General features: G+C 37.4%; 1 protein-coding gene across 50 annotated transcripts in view; it reads left to right on the top strand.

Annotated features, from left to right (window-relative positions):
* Positions 1-26087, top strand: part of smtnb (smoothelin b) — a 162451-nt gene that overhangs the window by 112208 nt on the left and 24156 nt on the right. For 36 of the 50 annotated variants that reach the window (XM_087254449.1, XM_087254448.1, XM_087254456.1 and 33 more), the window contains 3 exons: positions 1267-1340; positions 23853-24026; positions 25465-25540. In XM_087254449.1, coding sequence (XP_087110575.1) covers positions 1267-1340; positions 23853-24026; positions 25465-25540 — 324 coding nt within the window. Of the gene's footprint in view, positions 1-1266; positions 1341-5972; positions 6356-9708; positions 13135-23852; positions 24027-25464; positions 25541-25689; positions 25723-26087 lie in introns of those variants that run through there. The other 14 variants (XM_087254472.1, XM_087254471.1, XM_087254470.1 and 11 more) reach the window with 4 other exon arrangements.

Genomic DNA, 26087 nt, shown 5'->3' with positions numbered 1-26087 from the left:
TTATTGTTATTATTATTATTATTGTTATTGTTAATATTATTATTATTGTTATTATTATCATTATTATTATTGTTGTTATTATTGTTATTATTATTGTTATTGTTATTATTGTTATTATTATTGTTGTTATTATTATTATTATTATTATTATTTTTGTTGTTATTGTTAATATTATTATTGTTGTTGTTGTTATTATTTTAATATAACCAGTTTTTAAATACCTTTAAAAATTATTTTGTCAGGAGTCAGGATTTTTTAAAATAAGAAATATTTTCTTTACAACTGCGTAAAAACACCAATTTATTTATGTATATACTTATTTATTTATTTATTTATTTATTTTTGCATTGCTATCATTTAATTTCTGTAGCTGACTACTGTTAGGCTCCCCAGAAAACGTGTGAAACTGTATACATATCCTAATAAAATAAAAAAATTAAGTTGCAATATCAGATTTTTCAAACATCATGCAGCCCTATCATATGCGACACAGGCTCATTGTGAATACGCACCCCTGTCTACATTTCTGGAGATCACAAAATACGCACCCAGATTTACGTCTGGCTTCATTTCATCTGTGAAACTATCATTACGGGGTGTCATGATGATGCCATGGACAGTTGGTCGGTTGGTCCACAGCAAGCTGGCCTGGTCGGCTGAAGTGTATATTTCGCCCTCTGATGGACTTGCGTGAGAAGAGGACGCGCGAGAGAAATTTAAGATCATCAAAAGGTGTACGCAGCGGCCTCTGGTGGATTTGCAAAACAAAAACCTCACGCAGACATACCTCCAGTTACATATTTCGCTGTCCTCAGAAATGTAGACCTGGGTACATATCCACAGTGTGCCTGTGTTGATCATATATCATGCTTAAAGCTTTTTAGCAGTAATTAATCGCTACCAAAAAATCTGATACTGTCGTAAACCTAATCTGTACACTTCATGCTGATATCTGTTCACTTGCATCCCACTGCAGAAGACGGAGGGCGCAGAGCAGTGTTTACATTAGCAGTAATGCCACCATGCTAATTTATGAGCCCTATGTGGTGCCATTGTGGCAGCTTACATAACAGACTAAAGGCTCCACTTCAGCCTCCATCCACTCTGACTGAAGCTCTATTCAACATCTAAACACTGCTGTGTAAATATTTCTTGGGGTGGCATGACCGAACGCCATCATTAGACGTTCTTAAGAAGCTCAGTCACCTCTAAATCTTGTAAATGTCTTAACTGCGCTGCTTTTTTCTGTGTGTTTTTTCTCCCTAGAGCTGACTCTTGGTTTAAGAGCGACACCGTTCAAAGTGACCAGCTCGAGTCTCTCATCCGGATCCTCTGTGAAGGTATTTAACATTTGCAGACCATTTTAACACAAAAACGAAGCTGCGTTTACATGCAGGTTCCATGAAAGTCTTTGTTTAACAACAGTTTTTCTGCATTTTTAATAAGTTAGCTGTTTTTTTTAATACATTTCCATTGTCTTTCTGACCCTCAAGATTATAAAGATCATTTTTAATGCTTTGCCTTCTAGAATATTCGATAAACAGCTTAAAAAGAGAAGAAAACTGGGTCACACTTTATTTTAATATATATTGTTTGCTATTAATAAACCATTAAGTATGACTTTTGCTTCAATAAACTCCTAATTTGCTGTTTATTAATAGTTATTAAGGTTGTAGTTGGGTTTATTATTACTTTTTCCTACATGAACAGCATTTTTGCACATAAAATAAGTTAGAAACTGGGTCACACTTTATTTTAAGGCATATTTTTTGCTATTAATAAACCATTAAGTATGACTTTTTGCTTCAATAAACATCTAATATGCTGTTTATTAATATTTATTAAGGTTGTAGTTAGGTTTATTATTACTTAAGAGAAGGAAACTGGGTCACACTTTATTTTAATATATAATGTTTGCTATTAATAAACCATTAAGTATGACTTTTTGCTTCAATAAACATCTAATATGCTGTTTATTAATAGTTATTAAGGTTGTAGTTAGGTTTATTATTACTTAAGAGAAGGAAACTGGGTCACACTTTATTTTAATATATAATGTTTGCTATTAATAAACCATTAAGTGTGACTTTTGCTTCAAAATACTCCTAATTTGCTGTTTGTTAATAGTTATTAAGGTTGTAATTGGGTTTATTATGACTTTTTTCTACATAAACAGCATTTTTGCACATTACAAGAGAAGGAAATTGAGTCACACTTTATTTTAAGATATAATTTTTGCTATTAATAAACCATTAAGTATGAATTTTGCTTAAATAAACTCCTAATTTGCTGTTTATTAATAGTTATTAAGGTTGTAATTGGGTTTATTATTACTTTTTCCCTACATAAACAGCAATTTTGCACATAAAAAGAGAAGAAAACGGGTCACATCTTCTTTTAAGATATAATTTTTGCTATTATTAAACCATCAAGTATGAATTTTGCTTCAATAAACTCCTAATTTGCTGTTTGTTAATAGTTATTAAGGTTGTAATTGGGTTTATTATGACTTTTTTCTACAGAAACAGCATTTTTGCACATTACAAGAGAAGGAAATTGAGTCACACTTTATTTTAAGATATAATTTTTGCTATTAATAAACCATTAAGTATGAATTTGGCTTAAATAAACTCCTAATTTGCTGTTTGTAAATAATTATTAAGGATGTTATTGGGTTAATTGTTACTTTTTCCTACATAAACTGCATTTTTGCATGTAAAATAAGTTAGAAACTTGGTCATACTTTATTTTAAGGTATATTTTTTTATTAATAATAAACTGTTAAGCATGACTTTTGCTTTAATAAACATCTAATTTGCTGTTTATTAATAGTTATTAAGGTTGTAGTTGAATTTATTATTACTTTTTTTCCATAAACAGCATTTTTGCACATTAAAAGAGAAGGAAACTGGGTCACACTTTACTTTAAGATATAATTTTTGCTGTTATTAAACCGTTATGTATGAATTTTGCTTCAATAAACTCCTAATTTGCTGTTTATTAATAGTTATTAAGGTTGTAATTGGGTTTATTATTACTTTTTCCTACATAAACAGCAATTTTGCACATAAAAAGAGAAGAAAACGGGTCACATCTTCTTTTAAGATATAATTTTTGCTATTATTAAACCATTAAGTATGAATTTTGCTTCAATAAGCTCCTAGTGTGCTGTTTGTAATAATTATTAAGGATGTAATTGGGTTTATTATTACTTTTTCCTTCATAAACAGCATTTTTGCACATAAAATAAGTTAGAAACTTGGTCACACTTTATTTTAAGGTATATTTTTGGCTATTAATAAACCATTAAGTATGACTTTTGCTTCAATAAACTCCTAATTTGCTGTTTATTAATCGTTATTAAGGTTGTCGTTGGGTTTATTATTACTTTTTCCTAGATTAACAGCATTTTTGCATATAAAATGAGTAGAAAACTGAGTCGCACTTTATTTTAAGATGTAATTCTTGCTATTTTTAAACCATTATGTATGAATTTTAGCTCAATAAACTCCTAAATTGCTTGTACTATTAATAGTTATTAAGGTTGTAATTGGGTTTAGGTATTAGTTATGATTATGGAATAAGATGCAGAATATGTGCTTTTATTAGGATTAATAAGCAGTCAATATAGTAATAACTGGCAAGTCACTATTAATACTGAGAATTGGTACTAAAATGTAATTAAAGATTTTATGTACTCCAAACATCCACTGTAGTTTTTCCCATCAGCCCCTGTGGTCTCTGGGATCTCATACAATACAGTCCACAGAGAGAGAGAGAGCTGTGTTGCCAGATCTCACTAGAAAAAGCAGGCCAACACAAGCGCCTTCCCTAACCAAAAATAAGCCCTAATACGGAGCTGTTTTCTTTAAACCAGAATAAAACAACACGACTGACCATAAATAAGCGCCTTTATGAAAACCAAACTTGTAAAAAAAACAGACAGAAAGAAAACACACTCTATAAGCAGCAGCTTTACGAGTGTGAATAAAACACAACACCTCGCTCACCAGTGGTTTACTTGAGTTTGTCTCATAAAATACGTTTCCAGTCAGCAAAATCACAGACACTGAGCAGGTTGAATTGTTAGCAGTCGTGTTGGTGCCATGCCAGAATGTTTGATTGACATGATTGCTCTCTGATTCAGTTTAAACACAAATGCATTCAAATCTGTGCGTGCTTGATTAGCATTATGAGTCTGTGTTAACAGCTTATACTACAGTATTTAGGAGTACAGAGTGTAATAAACACTTAATAGGATGACATTTACGCATCTGTAAAGCACTGAGAGTAGCAGGAATGGATGGATAAATTAAAGCACTTATTATGCATATTTTTTAAATAGTATTAAGGAAGTAATAAGCACTATTATATTATTGTACTTTTAATAGTTTACAATTATTAAACTCGGTTAGCTAAACTATAGAGAGCCTCTTGACCCACTAAAGTGCATCTTTATTGCAATATCCTCATTTTATTTTATGCTGATAAATGTACTGACATGCATTGGTGGTAAAATATTAACATAATAATAATAATAAGAAGAAGAATTCTAAAATAATGTTAGTCTGTGCCTAAAATATAAAACAACCTTATGAAGGCCATTAGTTTTTTCATTTATTAAAATTGTTGGTTGTTTTTTACTTGTTTTTTTTTGTATATGTATTATTTATTTAATTTTTCTGTCATTTATTCAATTTGTAGCACTTTTTATAAAATTTACCGTTAGGTTTAAGTTTTATTATAATATATATAAAAATATATTACATTTAAATGTGATGTTAATGTAATGTCACATTGTAGATCAAAATTATTTTGCCTTTAAATCATGACACAAGATTATAAAAACTAATACTTACATTTTTAATTTGACATCATGAAAAGTCCTTTTTTCAAACCTTTAAGTAAACTTTCATTTATTTATTATTATATATACAATATTACACACTAATCGGCCACTTTATTAGGTACGCGTTACAAGTACTAAGTAGTAGTAGTACTTTTGTCCAGTTTTGGTGAGCCTGTGTGAATTGTAGCCTCAGTTTCCTGTTCTTAGCTGACAAAAGCGGCACCCGGTGTGGTCTTCTGCTGCTGTAGCCCATCCGCCTCAAGGTTGGAAGTGTTGTGTGCTCCAAGTTGCTCTTCTGCAGACCTTGGTTGTAACGAGTGCTTATTTGGGTTACTGTTGCCTTTCTGTCAGCTGGAACCAGTCTGGCCATTCTCCTCTGACCTCTGGCATCAACAAGCCATTTGCGCTCACAGAACTGCCGCTCACTGGATATTTCCTCTTTTTCAGACCATTCTATGTAAACTCTAGAGATGGTTGTGTGTGAAAATCCCAGCAGATCAGCAGTTTCTGAAATACTCAGACCAGCCTGGCACCAACAACCATGCCACATTCAAAGTCACTTAAATCCCCTTTCTTCCCCATTCTGATGCTTGCTTTGAACTGCAGCAGATCGTCTTGACCATGTCTACATGCCTAAATGCACTGAGTTGCTGCCATGTGATTGGCTGTTTAGAAATTTGCATTAACGAGCAGTTGAACAGGTGTACCTAATAAAGTGGCCGGTGAGAGTGTATATTATATACACAAAATCTAGAAGATTTGAGGTAGTCTGCCATTTAATACTGTACAATGTGTTTAATTGAAGAGTATATTAATGATTCTTAAAGATATACATAAAAACTTTAGTGAAAAGGTTAAAAAGCCTCTATTGACATGGAGATAATGTAATTAATAAAGTGGGGTGCTGTTGACTTGAAATTTTCCCCGGATGTTGGTAACAACCAAATAAATCCAGATTTGCAAACACAATAATAATTAGTTTATAAATGAAGGTATGTGTAATAAAATGAAATGACGCAGGGAAAAAAGTATTGAACACATGAAGAGAGGGAGGTGTAGTTCAGCAGTGAAAGCCCAGACAGCAGCTGAAATCTCTCAGTAGTTCTACTCTGCTCTTCCTCAGTGTAAATGAATATCAGCTGCTTCAGTCCAACATCTACATTAGCAGGAGGATGAAGATGAGCCAGGGTGGACATTTCAGCAAGACAATGATCCAAAACACAGCCAAGGAGGCTCTCAGATGCTTTCAGAGAAAGAAAATCAAGCTGTAGAATGGCCCAGCCAATCACCTGAGCCGAATCCAATAGAGAATATGAAATAAAGTTCAGATTTGATAGACGAGACCCACAGAAGCATCAAGATTTTCATCTCTGTGGAAGTCTGTGAGAAACTCACACCCGAGCAGTGCATGAGACTTCATTCTCTATATGAGAGGCGTCTTTAAGCTGCAGCACTAAAAAAGCCTTTAATATAAAAATATTAAACACATTCAGTAGTTCAGCACTTTCTCCTTGTCGTTCTTTTCTTACTACACACAACATTTTTTCAGATTTAATTTGTTTTGTTTTATTTCCATGCTTTTATTGTTTGAGTTTTTACCAAAATCTGGTTCGACTCCATGTCAACAGCTCCTTTAGAAATATTATTCATCGAAAAAAACATGACAATGTGTTCAAGACTTAACTTCCCTGCTGTATATTTAGAGTAAAGCGAACCATTAGAGAAGGAGTGTGTTTTTGCAGGTAATTCTCTTTGCGTCTGTTACTCATGTGGGGCAGTGTGGTAATCTGGTTAACGGATCAGCACAGACGCTTCATTAGCAGCTTCACCAGGCTATTCCTCACAAATGAGGGATTAATATCTGTGTGAGAGCGACAGGAGAAAGAGAAAGCCTCCAGACACACAGCAGGGATCATGATTTGAAGGCAAACTTGCGCACGGCCGTCTGAACAGAGGTAAAACATCAGTAGCGTTTCAGCAATAGTGACTGAATTGTGTTGCGATCTAGCAAGTGTTAAAATGAATCCATAAATGCTTGTTTTGGGAAGATTTGCTGGAGCTTTATTAGCGATTATGAAGATGTATGGCTAGCACTGTTGAAGTTTGCTGTAACGGATGTGTTTGAATGGCCGTTAAAGGGATTCTCTGTTCCTTTTTAAGTAATTTCCTGGAGGTACAGATTACTAGATGTAGGTCAAACTGTTTGGGACTGTAATTAGGGAGCGCAGGGATGGGAGAAACTGAGAAACTTAATGAGAAAACCAAAAGGAGGGGAATGGAAAATTAACTTTTCCAGCCATGCTGAGTCTGACTTCATTTTCTAGTGTGAAAGCAAAACTGTGGTTCAGGGGTGCGTTTCCCAAACAACGATGTACTCGCGGCTGAACTATCTTAGTACGATGCATCAGTTGGGAAAAGTACTATGCAGTGACGAGTGTTTCCCAAAACCCACAGTTTCTCTGTCGCAGATCCATCGCTTGAACCTAAGGGTGTCACGATTTCGATTTTTAATCGAAATCGATCGAAATTTATGCCTAATTTCGATTATCGAATCAAAAAATAGAATCGTCGATGCTGCCACGCCCCCATGTCACGTCAGCTTGGCTTGCCAAGCAGGAAAAAACAGGCTTGTTGAAGTGCTTGTTAAACTGCAGACGCAGGAGACCCGTCGACAGAACTTAAACCCTCCCCTCTTTCAATGAAGTCGCCGGTGTGGAAGCATTTTGGATTTTCAGTGAGTTATGTTGACAACGTTCGTGTTGTCGACAAAAAAAAACACAGTTTTGCAAGCTCTGCTATGTACGTATTACGTTCGTCCTCAGCAGAGTTTCCAGTAGGGAATTTCATTACCGATCTATAAATTATGGCTTTTTTTGTAAATTTACAGTAAAAGTCAAATTTATTACCATGGTTTCATTACCATTTTACAAATTACAGCTTTTTTTGTAATTTTACTGTAGTTTTAATGTGTTTAAGATTAAATTATGGCAGCAGAGTTTCCAGAAAGGAACCACAATCTTACAGTTTTATTACTGTTTTATAAATTGTAGCTGTTTTGTAATTTTATGGTAGTTTTAATGTATTTAAGGTAAAATACTGGCAGCAGGGTGTCCAGTAGTGAACCGTAAGATTGGAGTTTCATTACCGTTTTACAAATTACAGCTTTTCTGTAGTTTTACAGTAAAATACTGGCAGCAGAGTTTCCAGCAGTGAACTGCAATCTTACAGGTTCATTGCTGATTTCCAAATTACACCCATTTTTGTAATTTGAAGGTAAATTCTGGCAGCAGGGTTTCTTGTAGTGAACCGTAATCCTACAGTTTCATTACCGTTTTACAAATTATGCCTTTTCTGTAATTAAATGGAAAAACGCTGGCAGCAGAGTTTCCAGCAGTGAACTGCAATCTTACAGTGTCGTTACTGTTTGCATATTACAGGTTTTCTGTAATTTTATCCTAAAATATTGGCAGCAGGGTTTTCAGCAGTGAACCACAGTCTTACAGTTTCATTACCGTTTTATTAACTATGACTTTTTTGTAATTTTACTGTAAAATACTTTCCTCAGTGTAAATACTTTACTGTAAAATACCAGCAGCAAATCGCAATCCCACAGTTTCATTACTGTTTTCCAAATTTTGACTTTTCTGTAATTAAATTGTAAAATACTGGCAGCAGGGTTTCCAACAGTGTACCGCAATCGTACAGTATAATACTGTATTCTTTTTTTTATTTTATTTTTTAAACAGTAAAGAAATTCACTAGTTAACTATTAAAAACCTGTTAAATACCTATTAAAGTACCTTTGTGTAAATGCTGAAAAATAATTAAGTGGCAGCATTTCTGAGAGGGTGCTCGCTGCAGAGCCATTTGAGGAGAGTTGAGCTCCAGCGAGGGGGAGCATGAGCTGTCGCTCCTCCTCCTGTATGCTGTTTTAATGCGTACACCAACCCCACCCCTAACCCTACCCCCAGTGACATCACTCGTAGAAGAAGTGCAAAAAAGGTGGAGCTCAAGCTTAAGCTCCCCCTCGCTGGAGCTCACCTCTCCTCAAATGGCTCTGCAGCGAGCACCACTTGGCATTTCTGGACATCCATTAGGGCTGCACAATATATCGAAGTCAATAGTATGTGTCAAGTGTTTGTGTGCTGCACGCAGAGGTTGTTCGTCCATATCCGACCAATCAGAGTGGGCCTTTACTATCTTCATCTCCACCTCTCAACTTTTAAAACAGGAAAAGTAATGCTTGTCTGCTTCTTCCGTCCCCTGCTTACCTTCATTCTTGACAGTGTTTGTTTTGTGGACACTCGTTTACAGCTTTGCGGAGGTATATTTAGACGCTGTACGGGGTATTTTTAGTTGCATGGCTGTCGGTAAGTGGCAGCAGAGCGTGCAAGGGTCAGTCATTGTTGCTGGAATCAGATGGACTGATTGAAATAGCTGTCTGAGCCTCGAGTATACGCGGATGCAGTCATGCTGTTGAGTGATCCATCATTGGGTCAGCAAGTTCAGAGGTGCTTTTGGACACTCAAAGTTTCCTAAAGCGCTTTTTAGTTATACACCTGCCCACGTGCGTCAGTTCAAGACCACAACTCTGACATGTCAAAGAGGACAGCAGGACTTTTCAACAATTGCTTGTACAGTGCAATACATTTTCCTGTAATATTATGGCATATTTAGACTGTATTTCAAATCAGTGGTTCCCAAACTTTTCAGCCCGCGACTCCCAAAATGACAATGCTAGTGGCTCACGACCCCCAATATCCTCTGAGGTGGTTATAAATACATTGGTTATAAATGCAATGGCGCACACACACCAATTGACCCAAGTCTGTTCTTCTTTTAATTTTTTTAATGTATGTCAGTGCTGTAAATGTACCAGAAAGTTTAACCTGGTGTTATAAAATCAATCTGCTGCATCTGACGCTATTGCTGTGTCTTTAATATAATGTAATTACCCCAGGGGTCGCAATCCAATAGAACTAGTAACTATAAGCTACTATAGTAACTATATATTATATAGTAACTATAAACAACATTTTTTTCCCTTCAGTATGTTATAGATAAAATATGGCAATTCTTATGGTTTAATAAAAATAAATACATTTTTGGAAATCACCAGGCGACCCCTCAAAGGGTCCCGACCCCCACTTTGAGAAACTGCTTTAAATAATCACACGCAGAGAATTGTACATAACAAGTGATTTAGTTTAACGTATTTAATTCTCTCATTAGTCATTTTAAACATTTAATATTTCATTATTTCATGAATGGTTGCTTCATTTCTGTAATAAAAAAAAAATAGCATAAATCGCTTTTCTAAAAAACATGTTGTGTGTATTATTGTGAGATTTATCCATGTGCTTTTCTTTATTTTCTTTCACCTTGCAATTTTTAATCAGCATGTCATGATTCATTGTTGATAAATCATTATTCATCTTTTTTATGTTGATAGTTAATGGTACTGATTATACATTTCTTTTTGTATTGCATAATATAAGTCACAATATAGAAAATATTGAGGTTTATCATCCAGGTGAAAAGATCATTAGCATTACAAAACATTGTCCAACAGGTAAAGCATACAATTAAATGAAAATAAAAATGTCTGCAACGCATCAAGCATAGCCATTTTGGAAGAACTTGATCTACTAAATATTTTACACCATTAAACCAAGTTTAAAGGTTCACGAAACCCTCGAGTACTATTTTTGAGATTTTTACAGATTTGTGTGTGTTGAGCATCAGTTAAGACAATGTTAGCTCCTGTTAGCTTTAATTGTGAGGAAAACTGGATAATTTTGAGCTTTTGTCAGCTAATTTCAGCTTCCGGGTTTAAAATTTTTGGGGCGGATCAAAATCAGCGACGTGGCGCAAAACTGCAAGTCCAAAGACGACGCGTCGGTTTCTCATTTTTATTCATAGCGGAGTTTTCTAATCCTATGAGAAGAGCCGGCTTAATTATTCATGACTGCGCGTGCTTTCCGACAGCAAGGTAGACCTGCCAGTGCCAAGCTGTGAGATCCTACCTTGATGACTGGGTGAGAACGCGTCCACGGACTTACACAGTATTTAGCCGTTCATGAAGGCTCGTATGTGTTTGTTTCCATGATCCACGGGGTTTGTTGCATGTTTCCTCCGCGATGCTGTCAGGGCCAGTACAGCAAAGCTGTTTGTGTGCAGCGAGCATTTTTGTCGGGCGAGCTGTACGAGGATTAGAGAATGGCGGACGTTGTCTTTTATCAGGAGTTTGTTCACATTTAGACACATCGCCGTGCTGCTGTGTTCGCCTAAATCCTCCAGATTAACACTAGGGCTAATGGTTGAAATAGACAGGGCAAGTGACCTGCTGCACTGAGTCTGCATTCAGACCCGGGGATTGAGGGAGAAGTCCTCATTTAGTGTTTATATAAACACGATTATCTCTACAATTGTATAAATTGTGGTTGTGTGTATATGAAATTACGAATAACAAATGTTGCAGGGCATTAAATGACTGTTTATTTCTTTCCATTTTAACTTCGTAAACTATACACTTATGTGTCTCCTTATGGTTTGTGTCTCATTTTGTGAGCTAACTGACAACAGTTGTTCGCTCCCCTCCTTCTCCCCTGCTGGCCACACCCACTCATGCTTCTGATCGCGGAGCTCCACGCCCATTATGATGCATCTTTTGAAAAAATTCTGAGGTAGACCTGAACCGAAAGTGTGGGGGTGTCATGACCCTTTAAACTCAACTCTACATATAATCTACAGAAGTTTGGGTTGAAATAGCAGCTGTAGTTATTGAATAACCACTTGTTTTACACGACAGTCTCCCTTCATTTAGACCAGGGGTGTCCAAACTCAGTCCTGGAGGGTGGGTGTCCTGCAGAGTTTAGCTCCAACCCTAATCAAACACACCTGAAGCAGCCAATCAAGCTCTTACTAGATATACTAGAAACGTCCTGGCAGGTGTGTTGAAGCAAGTTGGAACTAAACTCGGCAGGACACCGGCCCCTTCAGGACCGAGTTTGGAGACCCCTGATTTAGACGTATGATAATGCTGATTTGCTTACATTGATAGATCTCATGTTTAATATATAAAAAGCTTTGTAATTGGTGGTCTGTGATGTGCATGTCAAATATGATCACTCATGTAACGTCCGCGCATTGGGATTTATTTCCTGATTGTCATTTTCAAATGTAGTTTCTTAATGATCAATAGAAGCCAGACACTCTGCCTCAAGAGCAAGTCGCGAAATCAAATGAAGGATCGACTTATCTACAAACTAACTAATAGTTATTAAGTCTCTAGAGTGGACTTCTGTTGCCAAGGTTTAAAGGTTTTCACACACGTTTACAAAAGAGCAAATAAACGGTTTGTGGCTTGGTCTTCAGCTCTGTGCCAGTCGCATTGTTCTGGTTGCTCTGTAGACTTTGTTCTCTGCTAGTGAAAGGTGTGAAGGACAAGAGCTCTAAATAAAGCGAGCCAGGGGCTTATGGGCGATTGCCCACTGGAATAATGGCCAGTGCTGATAAATAGATGACTGCGGCACCTGAGTTAGCAGGGGCTCCGGGGCCTCCAGCTGCCATGGCGACTGAATTCCAAGCCTTGCCATTGGCTGACGCGCTAGACAGCTGACAGGGGTTTGGAGGGACGTATAAAAGAGTAGGATTTCTCTCAACTGGGACTCAAAGTACTGCACTGTAACTTTGTGTGTAGCTGTAGTTCTACTTGGAGTTTTTTTAATACTATTGAGCACCTGTTGGTTAACTTCACCATGCCTGGTGTTAGTTTGGACTCAATGCCAGATTTGGGTGGTGAAACTGGTCTACCAGATCATCTGGAGCAGGATTGTGCCGAGTCTGGCCTGGAGGCCGTGATTGGAGACCTTCTGTTACAGAACTCTGCAGACGATGAAGACGAAAAGCCCAGCGACGAGCACTTTTATGAGCTGGAACTCAATCTGCAGAGAGCCGTGCAAGAGGTGCATTATAATTTGAAGGTTTTTGGGAAGAGTATTGAAGCGCGTCTGGAGGAAGCCACAGCCCAGGTTTCACCTGTTGTTGAGGCCATTGCCACATTACAGCAGGAGAACGCATGTTTAAGGATCATGCAAGAAGATCTTGCTAGGCAAGTAACGGCTCTTTTTGAAGCTCTTGGACTGCCTGAATGGAAAGCGGTGCAAGATCAAGACGTGGATGCAGAAAACTGCAGTACATCTGAGGTTGAAGTCAACCCAGTGCTACATCCTGCTAGCTTTGATGAAGTTTCCACCAGCAGTGTCTCACGGAGTAATAGCATGGTAGGATATATATTTGCTCCAATAGTGTGTATTCTTGCTAACAAATGTATTGAAGGGCGGGAGAGAAAGATGGCTTCTCTTCTCTTGGGGAGATCATAACCGGTTTATAAGCGAAGACTTGGGGGTGGGAGGGTGAGGGATTACCACTCGAAAAACCATCATTTAAAAAATATGCTGCAAACATTCAGTTAACAGTCCTGTCTTGGAATCTGCCTGATTATTAAAAAGTGGTGCCTGAGATGCATTAAAAGTCCACTTTAGACTTGTTTACATCTTCTATTATGATTAGTTGTTTTACCGAAATATTCTGAAAAATACAATGTTTTGTAAAACAGTACCAGAGTTATTACATTATTATGTTGTAAAAATGTATAATTTGTTAATAGTGATATAAGTTATAAAGTGGCAATAATATCATTTAGCGCTATTAATTTGGGATCAGTATATCACCTAGCAAAAAATAGATATTGTGACAGCCCTACCTGGTTGTAGCAGTATTAGTAGTAGTAATAATAATAATAATAATAATAATAATTGTGCGCCCAGTGACTAAAAGGCTAAGAATTGAATTGAATAGAATTTTATTTGATGGATTTTAGACTATCTGTGCAAAAATACAAGTATCCCATACATTTTGAAATAAAAACTGTCGAGGATAAAAACACAACAAAGCCCTGGGCTTGTTTCCATTGTGGTCCTCGCTGTTAAATAAAACAAAGTATGGCTTCGAAAATACAGATTAGGGCTGCACGATATTGGAAAAAATTGACATTGCGATATTTTTTTTCCCTGCAATATATATTGAGATATTTATTTATATATATATATATATATATATATATATATATATATATATATATATATATATATATATATTTAAGATATACTTTTGCACACATTACATACAGTATCACTGTTTTATCTGCTGCACCACTGACTGTAAAATTCTTCCACAAAGAACTAGAGCAAGTTTTTTTTTTTTTGGCTGGTGGAGGACCAAGAATGACTCAGCAGCAGCCTCACTCATCTATTTGGGTGCCTAAAAGTTAATAAGTGACGGACATAGATGTATATATCTATGAGTGACGGGAAGCTATGCTAAGGTTAACTAGCTTAGCATATATCTTGCTGTCTGCAAATGACAGTAATTTAAACGTACCATAAAACTCCTATAAGTGCATACAATTCGACACAACTACACAAGCATCGTTTTAACCTTTATAATCGAACGTTAACGTTACTCTGTCAACATTCTATTGTCTTAATTACCGCGGTAACAAAGCTAACTTACGTAAACAGAGAGCAACAGATTGCAGACGTCAATAATGCAGCGTAATGAAATAATATACCGATCAAACTCTGCTTTAAGTACGCTACGAGTTCATAAACTGCCTCTGGAACCCAGTTCAGATACACAAATTTATTTAACAAAAATAGTAATGCAGTAAAGTATTTTTCGCTCTGCCAAGCCTTCTCTGTTGGTGCGTGGAGCAGCATCCTGCATCAGTCACCTTTCACCCCGGCCCCACCCCGTACCCCGACTCCTGAACGTCTGTCTTACTCACTCACTCACTCACGCGGGCGTGCACTGCGGTCTCATGAGGAAACGCTGCTTTTTGATATAATGTTTTTCTTGTTCCCGAATACAAAGAATTTTTCAAGTATTTGTTCGAAATAAGTATTGGTAAAAACACGCTATTCGTGCTTATCTGAATACCATATTGGGTTCGGCTCCACCCATAATATATGTATAAATAAAAATAAAAAAAAAAATATATATATATATATATATATATATATATATATATATATATATATATATATATATATATATATATATATATATTTTTTTTTTTTTTTTTTTTTTTGCTTTGCATCGCACCTCCTGCATCAACACCTCCACCGATGTATCGTGCAGCCCTAATACGAGATGATGCATAAAACAAACAGTACCTCCACATTTTAAAACAGAAAGAAAATAATTCACAAACACATTCCTTCATTTATCTTTTCGGCTTAGTCCCTCTATTAATCAGGGCTCGCCACAGCCGAATGAACCGTCAACTTATCCAGCATATGTATTACGCAGCGGATGTCCTTCCAGCTGCAACCCTATTCACAATTAAGTGAAATATCAAATAAAACATCCTCGTCCATTATGCAAACTAATTATCCTCATCAAACAGCCATCTTTGAACCTCCTTAAGTCTTAATTTCCTTGATCGATTTCCTTCCAACTATTCATAAAAATTACTTTAATCTAGGGGCAGAATCACTATCGCTTATACTTTTTCCATTTTGCTGAGTAGAAAGCACACAAGCACCTGAGCTGTATCTAGAAAACGCTTGAGATGCTCTCTTAGTTTCGGACTGTTTATAAATGGCTCCAACCTAATAGCAGTGCTCTGGCAACCAACAAGAAGACTCAGCATTATCCTCTGGGAAAATAATCCTGTAGGCCAGAAAGACGGATATATAAATGTGAACAAATAGAGTTTTGTGTGTTTATACTTATGAAATATGTGACATAGTGTCTCCTTCATGAATCTGCTCTCTTCATTTATGTCTTCAAGGGTCATTTTCCACTCTGTATTATTATTAGTAGTAGTAGTGATGCGTGCTTATGGTGAATAATGTGGAAAATCTGCCAAAATCAGCCATCCAAAGTGCTGAGCTTTAACTTAAAGCTTTTTACAGGAGATTTTCTTTCATTTGAAGCTCTTCTCTTCAAAAATAGACACTCATAAAGCTTCAATGTAAACTTCCCATCTGAGGTCCCATGAATAATTAGCATGGTCTGCATTTTAAGTCAAGCTTTCGATAGATTTTACGGCTCAGCGCAGTGCATTTGAGAACATAATGAATCATATGGCCCATTGCTGTCTGATTAATTGAAAGTCTTAGTGTCTGCGTTTGCTTCCAGGAAGAGATTTGATTCAGTCAGAGCAGATTTTCCAGGGATCTTTTGATTTAGGGCGAGTTAGAGCTGTAGATATAATAAAAGAAGTTCGGTCGGGAGGGAAAAAGTCATTTAGATTATACATCCATGTGCAAAAATGAGCATTAATTGGCTGGATGTGAAACCTGAATTGCTGTTTACTGTTTGGAATGTGCGCTAGCTTGTTGAAAGTGGGCTAAAACCGTCTGAATTTGCTAGTGTGAAGCAAAGCCTTGCTAATCTGGGATTAGTGCGAGGTGAAAAGTGGGGAGTTGTTGTGGACGAGATTTTCAGGGAGTCTATTTCTGCCGGTTGTGTGTGTGTTTGGTGCAGGGTGATGTGTGTGTTATTGTGAGCAGACTGTCAGACTCTGGAAATTCTCCTTTATCTGTATAGGGCTGCCAAAGTTAGCACATTACTTGATGAGATTATTTATATACGTCTAATGCTGATTGATTCATTTAACAGCATTAATGCGTTTACCTCATTTGATGTAATGGTTATGTTCGCTACTATTTACCAAACTGGAAGAATAATGATTGTATTTGAGAACCTGTGTTTGAAAGAAGTCTATTTTAAACTTAAGTGACATTTTTAGCATTGCTGCAGCAGTATTCAGCATCACACCATTATTCAGAAATCATTCTACGATCATCATTTGGTTCTTTATTATTATCAATTATTATCATTTAATAATAGTTCTTATTATTAACATAGAAATGTGTTTCTTAATACTTAATATTTTAAGGTACGGCAACGCAGTGGCGCAGTAGCTGGTGCTGTTGCCTCACAGCAAGAAGGTCGCTGGTTTAAACCTCGGTTGGGTCAGTTGGCATTTTTATGAGGAGTTTGCATGTTCTCCCTGCGTTATTGTTGGTTTCCTCCGGGTGCTACGGATTCCCTCACAGTCCAAAGACATGCAGTACAGGGAATTGGGTAGGCTAAATTGTCAGTAGTGTACAAGTGTGGATGAGTGTGTGTGGATGTTTCCCAGCGATGGGTTGCAATCATGCTCCTTGTGACATGTCTAGACTTCGTATTAGACAGCAGTCTGGAACAAGGGCACTCGCACTATATTCTTATTCTGCTATTTCCCTCAGTTCCTTCTTAAAATTATGCAACACAGTAAAAAAGAAGTATGTCTGGTCAATATATGGTATCATACAAAAGAAAGAGATTGATTAAACTGTTGTTAGTCTAAACATTTTTGTAATAAAAAATAAAGACAGAATTAATAAAAATAAATTCATGTTTTCCACATCTGTAAGTCCGGACAGGTTGATTGAACTTAAAAAATTTATGGAACCTCGTTGCCCTAAAAAAGCCAATTTTGTCTTGTTGAAAAAAACAGCACTTTTTACATTTATTGTACTTAAGATTTCAAATGCATTTGATTAAATATTTAATTGACTGAAATAATGGTGTTTAGTACAACACTATTGAAATCTTAGGTACAATAAACCTAAAAGGTGTTGGTTTTTCAACAAAACAAGATTTTTTAGGGCAAGTTTCCATAATTTTTTTTAAAGTTCAGTCAACCTGTATAGGCTTAAAACATAAAATCTTGACCTGAATGTTGTAACTGTAACCAGGGCCGGCGCGTCCATAGTCGTAGGTGGCCGCCTAGGGCGGCAGTAATAGAAAGGGCGGTGTCCGCGACACCTCCATCAGCACCCGCGTGTCCTCAGTTATATCCACGCAAAGGGCGGCAGAATGAAGGTCCGCGACACCCGCGCGTTCTCAGTTATATCTGCGCATAGGGCGGCAGAATAGAGGTCCGCGACACCTCACTTCATTTTCATAACCGGTCACTTTTGTTTTCACATTGGGGTTGAGGGCGGCGTGATCGTCCTCTGCCTAGAGCAGCAGTTTAGCTTGCTCCAGCCCTGACTGTAACAGTGCAGTAACTGTGATGTTAAGTTAAATGCGGCGGCCGTGATCAGTTATAACGTGGCATAAATAACCAGGCTTACACAGGCAAAACTTACAATATTTTTTTACATATTATATGTTCAATGTCACGATCTCATTACGCACGCCTTTGCACTTTGCACGTCTTAGAGCTGTATATAAATGTGGCAATGGCGGTTGGGATTGACCGAAACAATAACGTTATCCTAACTTTAGACTCAGCTTAATCTTGTAGCTTTCTTGTTAACTGACATTCATTCATTCATTCAATTTCTTGTCAGCTTAGTTACTTTATTAATCCGGGGTCGTCACAGCGGAATGAACCGCCAACTTATCCAGCAAGTTTTTACGCAGCGGATGCCCTTACAGCCGCAACCCATCTCTGGGAAACACACATTCACGCACACACTCATACAATTCAAACAATTTAGCCTGCCCAATTCACCTGTACCACATGTGTTTGGACTGTGGGGGGAACCGGAGCACCCGGAGGAAACCCACGCGAACGCAGGGAGAACATGCAAACTCCACACAGAAACACCAACTGAGCCGAGGCTCGAACCAGCGACCTTCTTGCTGTGAGGTGACAGCACTACATACTGCGCCACTGCTTTGCCCCCTTGTTAACTGTTACATACTTAACTGATACTCACAGTGATCAGCAGCCATCAGAAAATGCGCTCTCACGCTGTATCCACGAGTTACGTCAGTTCTAAGACAAAGAGCCAATCACATTTTCCCTTGTACATCACTACTTAGACAACAGACTAGAATAAGCTAGGTTAAGTACATTCCATTTAAACATTCCAGTAGAATCAAAAATGTCCTTTTATTAATTATTAATTATTATTTATTAATTATTATTCATTCATTTTCTTGTCGGCTTAGTCCCTTTATTAATCTGGGGTCGCCACAGAGGAATGAACCGCCAACTTATCCAGCAAGTTTTTACGCAGCGGATGCCCTTCCAGCCACAACCCATCTCTGGGTAACAACATACACACACACACTCATACACTACAGACAATTTAGCCTACACAATTCACCTGTACCGCATGTCTTTGGACTGTGGGGGAAACCGGAGCACCCGGAGGAAACCCACGCGAACGCAGAGAGAACATGCAAACTCCACAAAGAAACGCCAACTGAGCCGAGGATCGACCCAGCGACCTTCTTGCTGTGAGGCGAACGTGCTACCCACTGCGCCACTGCATCGCCTTATTAATTATTACAATTAAGTAATTGAGCAAAACATTTAGTATTTACGTTTATTGCATCTAAGTTTTTTTTAATTAATACAACTTTAGGTATAACAGTCATCCTAAAAACTTACATCAGAGATACTAACAATGCTTTATTTTAATTTGATGGGACCTTTAAGGTTGTGCATTGCTTCTCAACAATCGTCTCATACCCTGAATACCTGATTTTGCGCTCTCTGTAGGTGGTAATGCTGTAAAACCCTCTGTATTACTGACCATGCGGGTGGTTTGTTGAAGCGCAGATCAGCATGACGTGGATGAGAGCCGCCGCTCGGGCTCTAAGGGACATTCACAGAAATCACCGAGCTCTCATTCCTGTCTAAATGTCAGCGAGCTTCCACGGCTTCAGTGTAAACACAGCTGTACTCATAGATCAGACTCCGAAACATTCCCTCCTCCAACCAGCCCCTTTTTCCATCTGTGAGGCTTTCGCTCGCTCTTTCTTGTCCATCTCTCCAGCTCTCTTTGCCAGGGCTATTTTTGGACGGATATTTTTATTGTCCCCGCTCTTAAATCCTCATGTCAATTGTATCGCCGTCGATTATAGCCTGCTTTAGGGATTAGCTGTTCAGAGTTATAAATGTCATCGCTGAGTTTTTGCTGTCACAGTAGCAGATCATACTGTCTGTCAATCAATCTGCCGTGTTGCATCCTAAAGATAAATGCATTTTAATACAGTATAAACTAGGGGTGTAACTATACACTCAGCTCACGATACAATGTTTATCACAATACCATGTTCACGATTCGATATGTATCTCGATATTTGGAATAAAAATTTAAAATTAAACTGAAATGCTAAATTTATTTAAATAAAATAATTTATTACCAAGTAAACTATTTTTTATGTGTTTCTTTTGTTTCAACTTGTTAAACTGAACCTTCTTTAAGAAAATAAATTAAACAGGCCTGTCTCTGGAAAATAAAACAATTTAAAAACTTCTTATAAAATATTATTGAAATTATTCAATTCAATTGAATTTAACAGTAAGAGCTCAAATTCACTCTCCTCTAACTTAAACTCCTCGCAATAACTGCACTGTTTAACATTTACACATTTAAAATTTGCACATATTCACTGCACCACATTGAACTGTTTACTTATTGAACTGTACGTACCCACTGCATATGGACATTTGTAATTATGTACACACCCACTATACATATACACTTGTAATCATGCTTATTTATCTGCACACTACTGACTATTAATAGCAACCTGTACATATATTCATATATTGTAAATATGTTCATAGCTTATCCAACCTGTATATAATGTTGATAGTACATCCATCTGTAAATATCACCATAGTTTTTCTTTAACTGCACTTTATAACTTATTCCTGTATCCTGCACTTGCTGCTATTGCACTGCTGGTTAGACCTAAACTGCATTTCGTTGCCTTGTACTTGTACATGTGTAATGACAATAAAGTTGAATCTAATCTAAGCTAATCTAATCTAATCTAATCTAATCTTAAGGCTTTGCTTGGTCACTTGCGTTTTTTGTGTGTGCAATCTACATTTCCAGGTAATCAGCAGTTCTATAAAATAATCCTGAACTGATGTGTATCTGTCTGAGAGGTTTTTATGGATGGCTGTCTTCATGTTGGGCATGATGAGTGACAGGGTGGCCGTCTTTTCATTACACAGGACAGTCGTGGCTCTTTTCAGCAGTTTAGGCAGGTTTACTATTTCTTCGGCATTGCTGTTGTCGGCGCTATCAAGTGTATCATGTTGACGTGCATTTTTGTGTACCTTTGTACTTAAAAGAGTTCATGCTCGTCGTAATCATAACTCTAAAATGCGATATGATTATTTAAATAATGTGCACGCTTTCGGTTTCATTTCCACTGCTGTCCATACTTCCCACGCGGCTCCTGAACGATCACTCTGTTCCACAAACTGAATGTTGTTTACTACTTTATTACCTGTTAGTCACAACCTGCAGGTTCTGTTCACTGAAGCAGACGTGCGCGCGTCTATCATTAAGTAGTCCGGCCTCTGTAGTAACAGCTCACAGTCAGCTCACGTCATGTGTGATTTTGCGGCCGCCAATACATCATTATATGAAGACAGAATGATATTTTAGGGTGAATTGTACCTTATAAATACAGTATGTGACTCTTTCAACACCATTAGGAGGTATCCATGTCGCTGTGCAAAGTATGTAAATCACTGTGAAGACTTTAAAACTTAGGATGTTTAACCCAGTATGCGTGTCAAAAAGCGGACGAGTCTAAAGCAATGACTGTACAACCGAAATGTTGCCAGACGTCTGATTTTGAGAGGATGGGCCATCCTCTATTTCAGCTCCACTCATCTTGGTCTGCTAACATTACTGCTGCTGCAATCTGAACTCACGTGCGACAGCAGGTGGAACGTAGCTCACGTGCAAACAGCTCAACTAATAAGAGAAAACATCATCGTCATATCGTAATCAAATCATCATAACGCCACGATGCATATTGAGACATTTTTGCATCGCAATAAATCGTACAACGATAAATCGTTACACCCCTAGTATAAACCGAATGCAGCCAACTGTAGTAATAAAGAGCGCAAGCTTTGGTATCACTTTAGTTTAAATACCAATTCTCACTTTTAAGTCGTTATTTTTTTAGCTTAAATTACTTTTAAGGCTTTTACCTGCCTATTATTAAGATTTTGGTTGTTTATTAGTATTTATAAAGCACATATTCTGCATGAGCTTATTCTACATCTCTAATACTTCCCAATACCTAAACCCAACTATTGCATTAATGACTATTAATAAACAGCAAGTTACGAGTTTGAGGTTAGAGTCATAGTTAGTTAGATGAGCTATTGTTTATGAATAATCTGTAGATCATCGTGCATGCATCATCTTTACATCATCATATACAGTGCATCCGGACAGTACTGATAGCGCTTCACTTTTTACACATTTGTTATGTTAAAGCCTAATTCCAAAAGGGGTTAAATTCATTTATTTCCTCAACATTCTACACACAATCCCCCATAATGACAATGTGAAAAAAAGAGTTTTTGAAATTGTTGCAAATTTATTCAAAATAAAAAAGCTGAAAAACCTCATGTAAATCTGTGTTCACAGGCTTTGCTCGATACTTTGTTGATGCACCTTTGCAGCAATTTCAGCCTCAAGTCTCTTTGAATATGATGCCACAAGCTTGGCTCACCTGTCTTTGGGAATTTTTGCCCATTCCTCTTTGCAGTAGCTCTCAAGCTCTATCAGGTTGGATGGGAAGTGACGGTGTACAGCTATTTTCAGATCTCTCCAATGATGTTTAATAGGATTTAGGTCTGGGCTGTGGCTGGGCCACTCAAGGACATTCACAGAGTTGTTGTGAAGCCACTCCATTGATATTTTGGCGGTGTGTTTTGGGTCATTGTCCTGCTGAGAGAAGAACCGTCGCTCCAGTCTGAGGTCAAGAGCGCTCTGAAGCAGGTTTTCATTCAGGATGTCTCTGTACATTACTGCATTCATCTTTCCCTCTATCCTGACGAGTCTTCCAGTTCCTGATCATGATGCTGCCACCACCATGCTTCACTGTAGGGAGGTTGTTAGCCTGGTGATGAGCGCTGCCTGCTTTTCTCCAACCGTAACACCTGGCATTCACTCCAAAGAGTTCGATTTTAATCTCATCAGAGCAGAGAGTTTAGTTTCTTATGGTCCGAGAGTCCTTCACATGCTTTTTGGCAAACTCCAGGCGGGGAGCAGCTTCCGTCTGGCCACTCTACCATACAGATGCCTGATTGGTGGATTGCTGCACAGATGGTTGTCCTTCTGTAAGGTTCTCCTCTCTCCACAGAAGAACGCTGGAGCTCAGACAGAGTGACCATCGGGTTATTGATCACCTCCCTGACTAAGGCCCTTCTCCCCCGATCACTCAGCGTAGATGGCCGGCCAGATCTAGGAAGAGTATGATGGAGGCCGCTGTGCTCATTGGAACTTTCAGAGCAGCAGAAATGTTTCTGTAACCTTCCCCAGCCTCGTGCCTGGAAACAATCCTGTCTCTGAGGTCTACAGACAGTCCCTTTGTCTTCATGCTTGGTTTGTGCTTTGACATGCACTGTCAACCCTGGGACCTTATATAGACAGGTGTATGCCTTTCCAAATCATGTCCAATCAGCTAAATTGACCACAGGTGAACTCCAATTCAGCTGCTTAAACATGTCAAGAATGATCAGTGGAAACAGAATGGGCCTGAGCTCAATTTAGAGCCTCAGAAAAGGCTGTGAATACTGATGTACATGTGATTATTCAGCTTTTTATTTGTAATAAATTTGCCACAATTTCAAAAACTCTTTTTTCACATTGTCATTATGGGGGATTGTGTGTAGAATGTTGAGGAAATAAATGAATTTAACCCATTTTGGAATAAGGCTGTAACAAACAAATGTGGAAAAAGTAAAGCGCTATGAACACTTTCTGGAAGCACTGTATGCATAAACTTTACGTCATAATGTATGCATAAACTTTAAATTCCTTTACAAATTTGCACATACATTTCTGTAATATAAATTAAATTTTTGCAGTAACTTAAACGTGATGTTAATCTGTGCGGGGTTTTTTTACAGTCTACCTTTATCTCTCTTCACACACAGATGGAGACTGAGCCTGTTTCTCTTGTGGGTGAATCAGTTATCGAGACGTCTCATGATGTCCCTGTTCTTCCTAACGGATCGTCCATGACCTCCATCAAAACTGAGGCGCAAAGCGAGAAACTGACTTCCGAGAAGCTGCGAGACATCGAGGATGAGGAGATCCTGGACAAAATGGTGCGGTTATCAACCAATAAGAATGATCAAACCTGACAAACAAAATTTTCCACACTGTACAGTAATGTTTCTTTAGTTAATGTATTTACTAACATTTACTAAGAGCTAAGAATGAACTGTAAAGCGTTTATTAATTGTAGTTTCGAATTTAATCATGCATTACTAAATGTTAAAGTTGTGCTTATTAAGTTATGACTAAAGTACATCCAGGAGGTTGTTATCACCGAATAGAGCCTGACAGGCTTATCGTTGTATAAGGGATTATTCTGCAAAAATAACCACCTGGATGTACTTTATCCCGCCTGTTACATAGAAAACATAAAAAATAGACACAAAACATTGTTCTGGCCTGTAATAGTAATCAGTTGTTTAGTTAAACGCAAAGCTGACAAAAACTAAAACAGCTGATGGAGCATACACTAACCTGTGCATTATTCACTCACAAGATGGCGCCAAACTGTCCAAGACGCTGTTGGAAATTTGTGATTTCAGTCTGTATCCGGGTCACGGCACCAAAAACTGTAATGAATTAAAGAGGAGATATAGCCGGAAACTTTCGGGTATCTTCTTAGCAGAATTCTTTAATAAGATCTCGCCGTTGTTTATCGGAAAAAAAAAAATCTATAATAGTGCAGCCTGGCATTAGGTTAAATACACAATTTAGGGGGCGAAACAAAAAACTGGCATGACATGTTAAGTTGAAAAATCTTATTTCTGTAAGTATCATCCAGCCATTCGTTTGCGGAAAGACAACATGCCGACATGCAATTTGCTTTACTTTGAAGACATGATACTGTCTCTCACACATAGGCAGTCAAACCCGATCCCTCTGAATTCACCTTACAATCTTAAAAACACAATTTATAAATGTAAAAAACTTTTATAAATTTTAAAATATTTAAAAAAAAAATTTTTTTTATTTTTAAATAAAAAAAAAAATAAAAACTTGTAATTTCACAAGGCAAAGCTGACAGAAACAAAGCCAAAGCATAACTTATGTATTATTCATGCACAAGAGGGCACCAAATAGTCAAAACAGTCAAAAACTGTGCCGTAACAGACCAGCAGATACGTATGAATGTGGATGTACGTATGTAAATGTTGAAGTATTCATTGACAGTCAAGGTGAATCAAAGTTCCCAGGTGAGCTTGTGTTATTTAGCGGTTGTTATCTGGGAATAACATTCCTTGTAATGTTGCGAGTGTCCAATCAAAATCAAGAATTCCAGACATTCGTGTAATAACATCAGTTATTGCAACAATGAACAGCTTTATTTCCATTTACTAACATTAACAAAGGTGGATAAATCCTGTAATACATGCATTGCATTGTTTGTTGTTTATTCGTGCCAGTAAATAAATTAACTAATACAACATTATTGTGACCCCAATAATCCCGTTATTAGTAGTCATTTGGCTGTTTTGTGTGTTTCTGCAGCTTGATGAGTGCAAAGATTTTGAAGAAAGGAAAATGATCAGGACTGCGATGAGAGAACTGAGGAAGAAGAAGCGAGGTGATTATTTTGACCTTCGTTTTTTTATCTCGCAGAGTATCTCTTCTTTTTCTTCTTCTCTGCTTTAACTGATGAGTGTCAGCATTGAAAGCAGGACAATCTGCCATTTTGCCTTTTGTTCAGTCCTGTCTGTGTCTCTTTTCTCTCAGAGGCTAAACTGGGATGCACACAGGAGGAGATGGGTAGGGTTTCTGGAGTGTGTGTGTGTGTGTGTGTGTGTGTGTGATTTTTGCCCCACTGACCCTTTTCTTTTCTTTTGATCTAGGCTTTGGTTTTGGTTTGTATTTGCAGATATGTTGTAGTTTTTAGTTACTGAAGAGCCGCGTGTGGTCTTTTCCTCATATTAATGTATTGTAATGCATGATATTTAATGCATTTTGTAGTGATGTGGTGCTTTTTGCTTTGTGTTTGCGTGTTGAAATGTAAACACACGGTGCTGTGATCATCTGTGATGTCGACTAAGGTTTTGTTTTACAATCAGATTTTGTAGTTTTCGTACCTCTTAAGCACAATATTGTTCTGTCTTATGTAAAAGTATTTGTATAGT

This window comes from Danio rerio, chromosome 5 (assembly GCF_052040795.2).
Source record: "Danio rerio strain M-AB ecotype USA chromosome 5, GRCz13ab, whole genome shotgun sequence".
NCBI lineage: Eukaryota > Metazoa > Chordata > Actinopteri > Cypriniformes > Danionidae > Danio > Danio rerio.
This window is presented reverse-complemented; position numbering and strand designations above follow the sequence as displayed.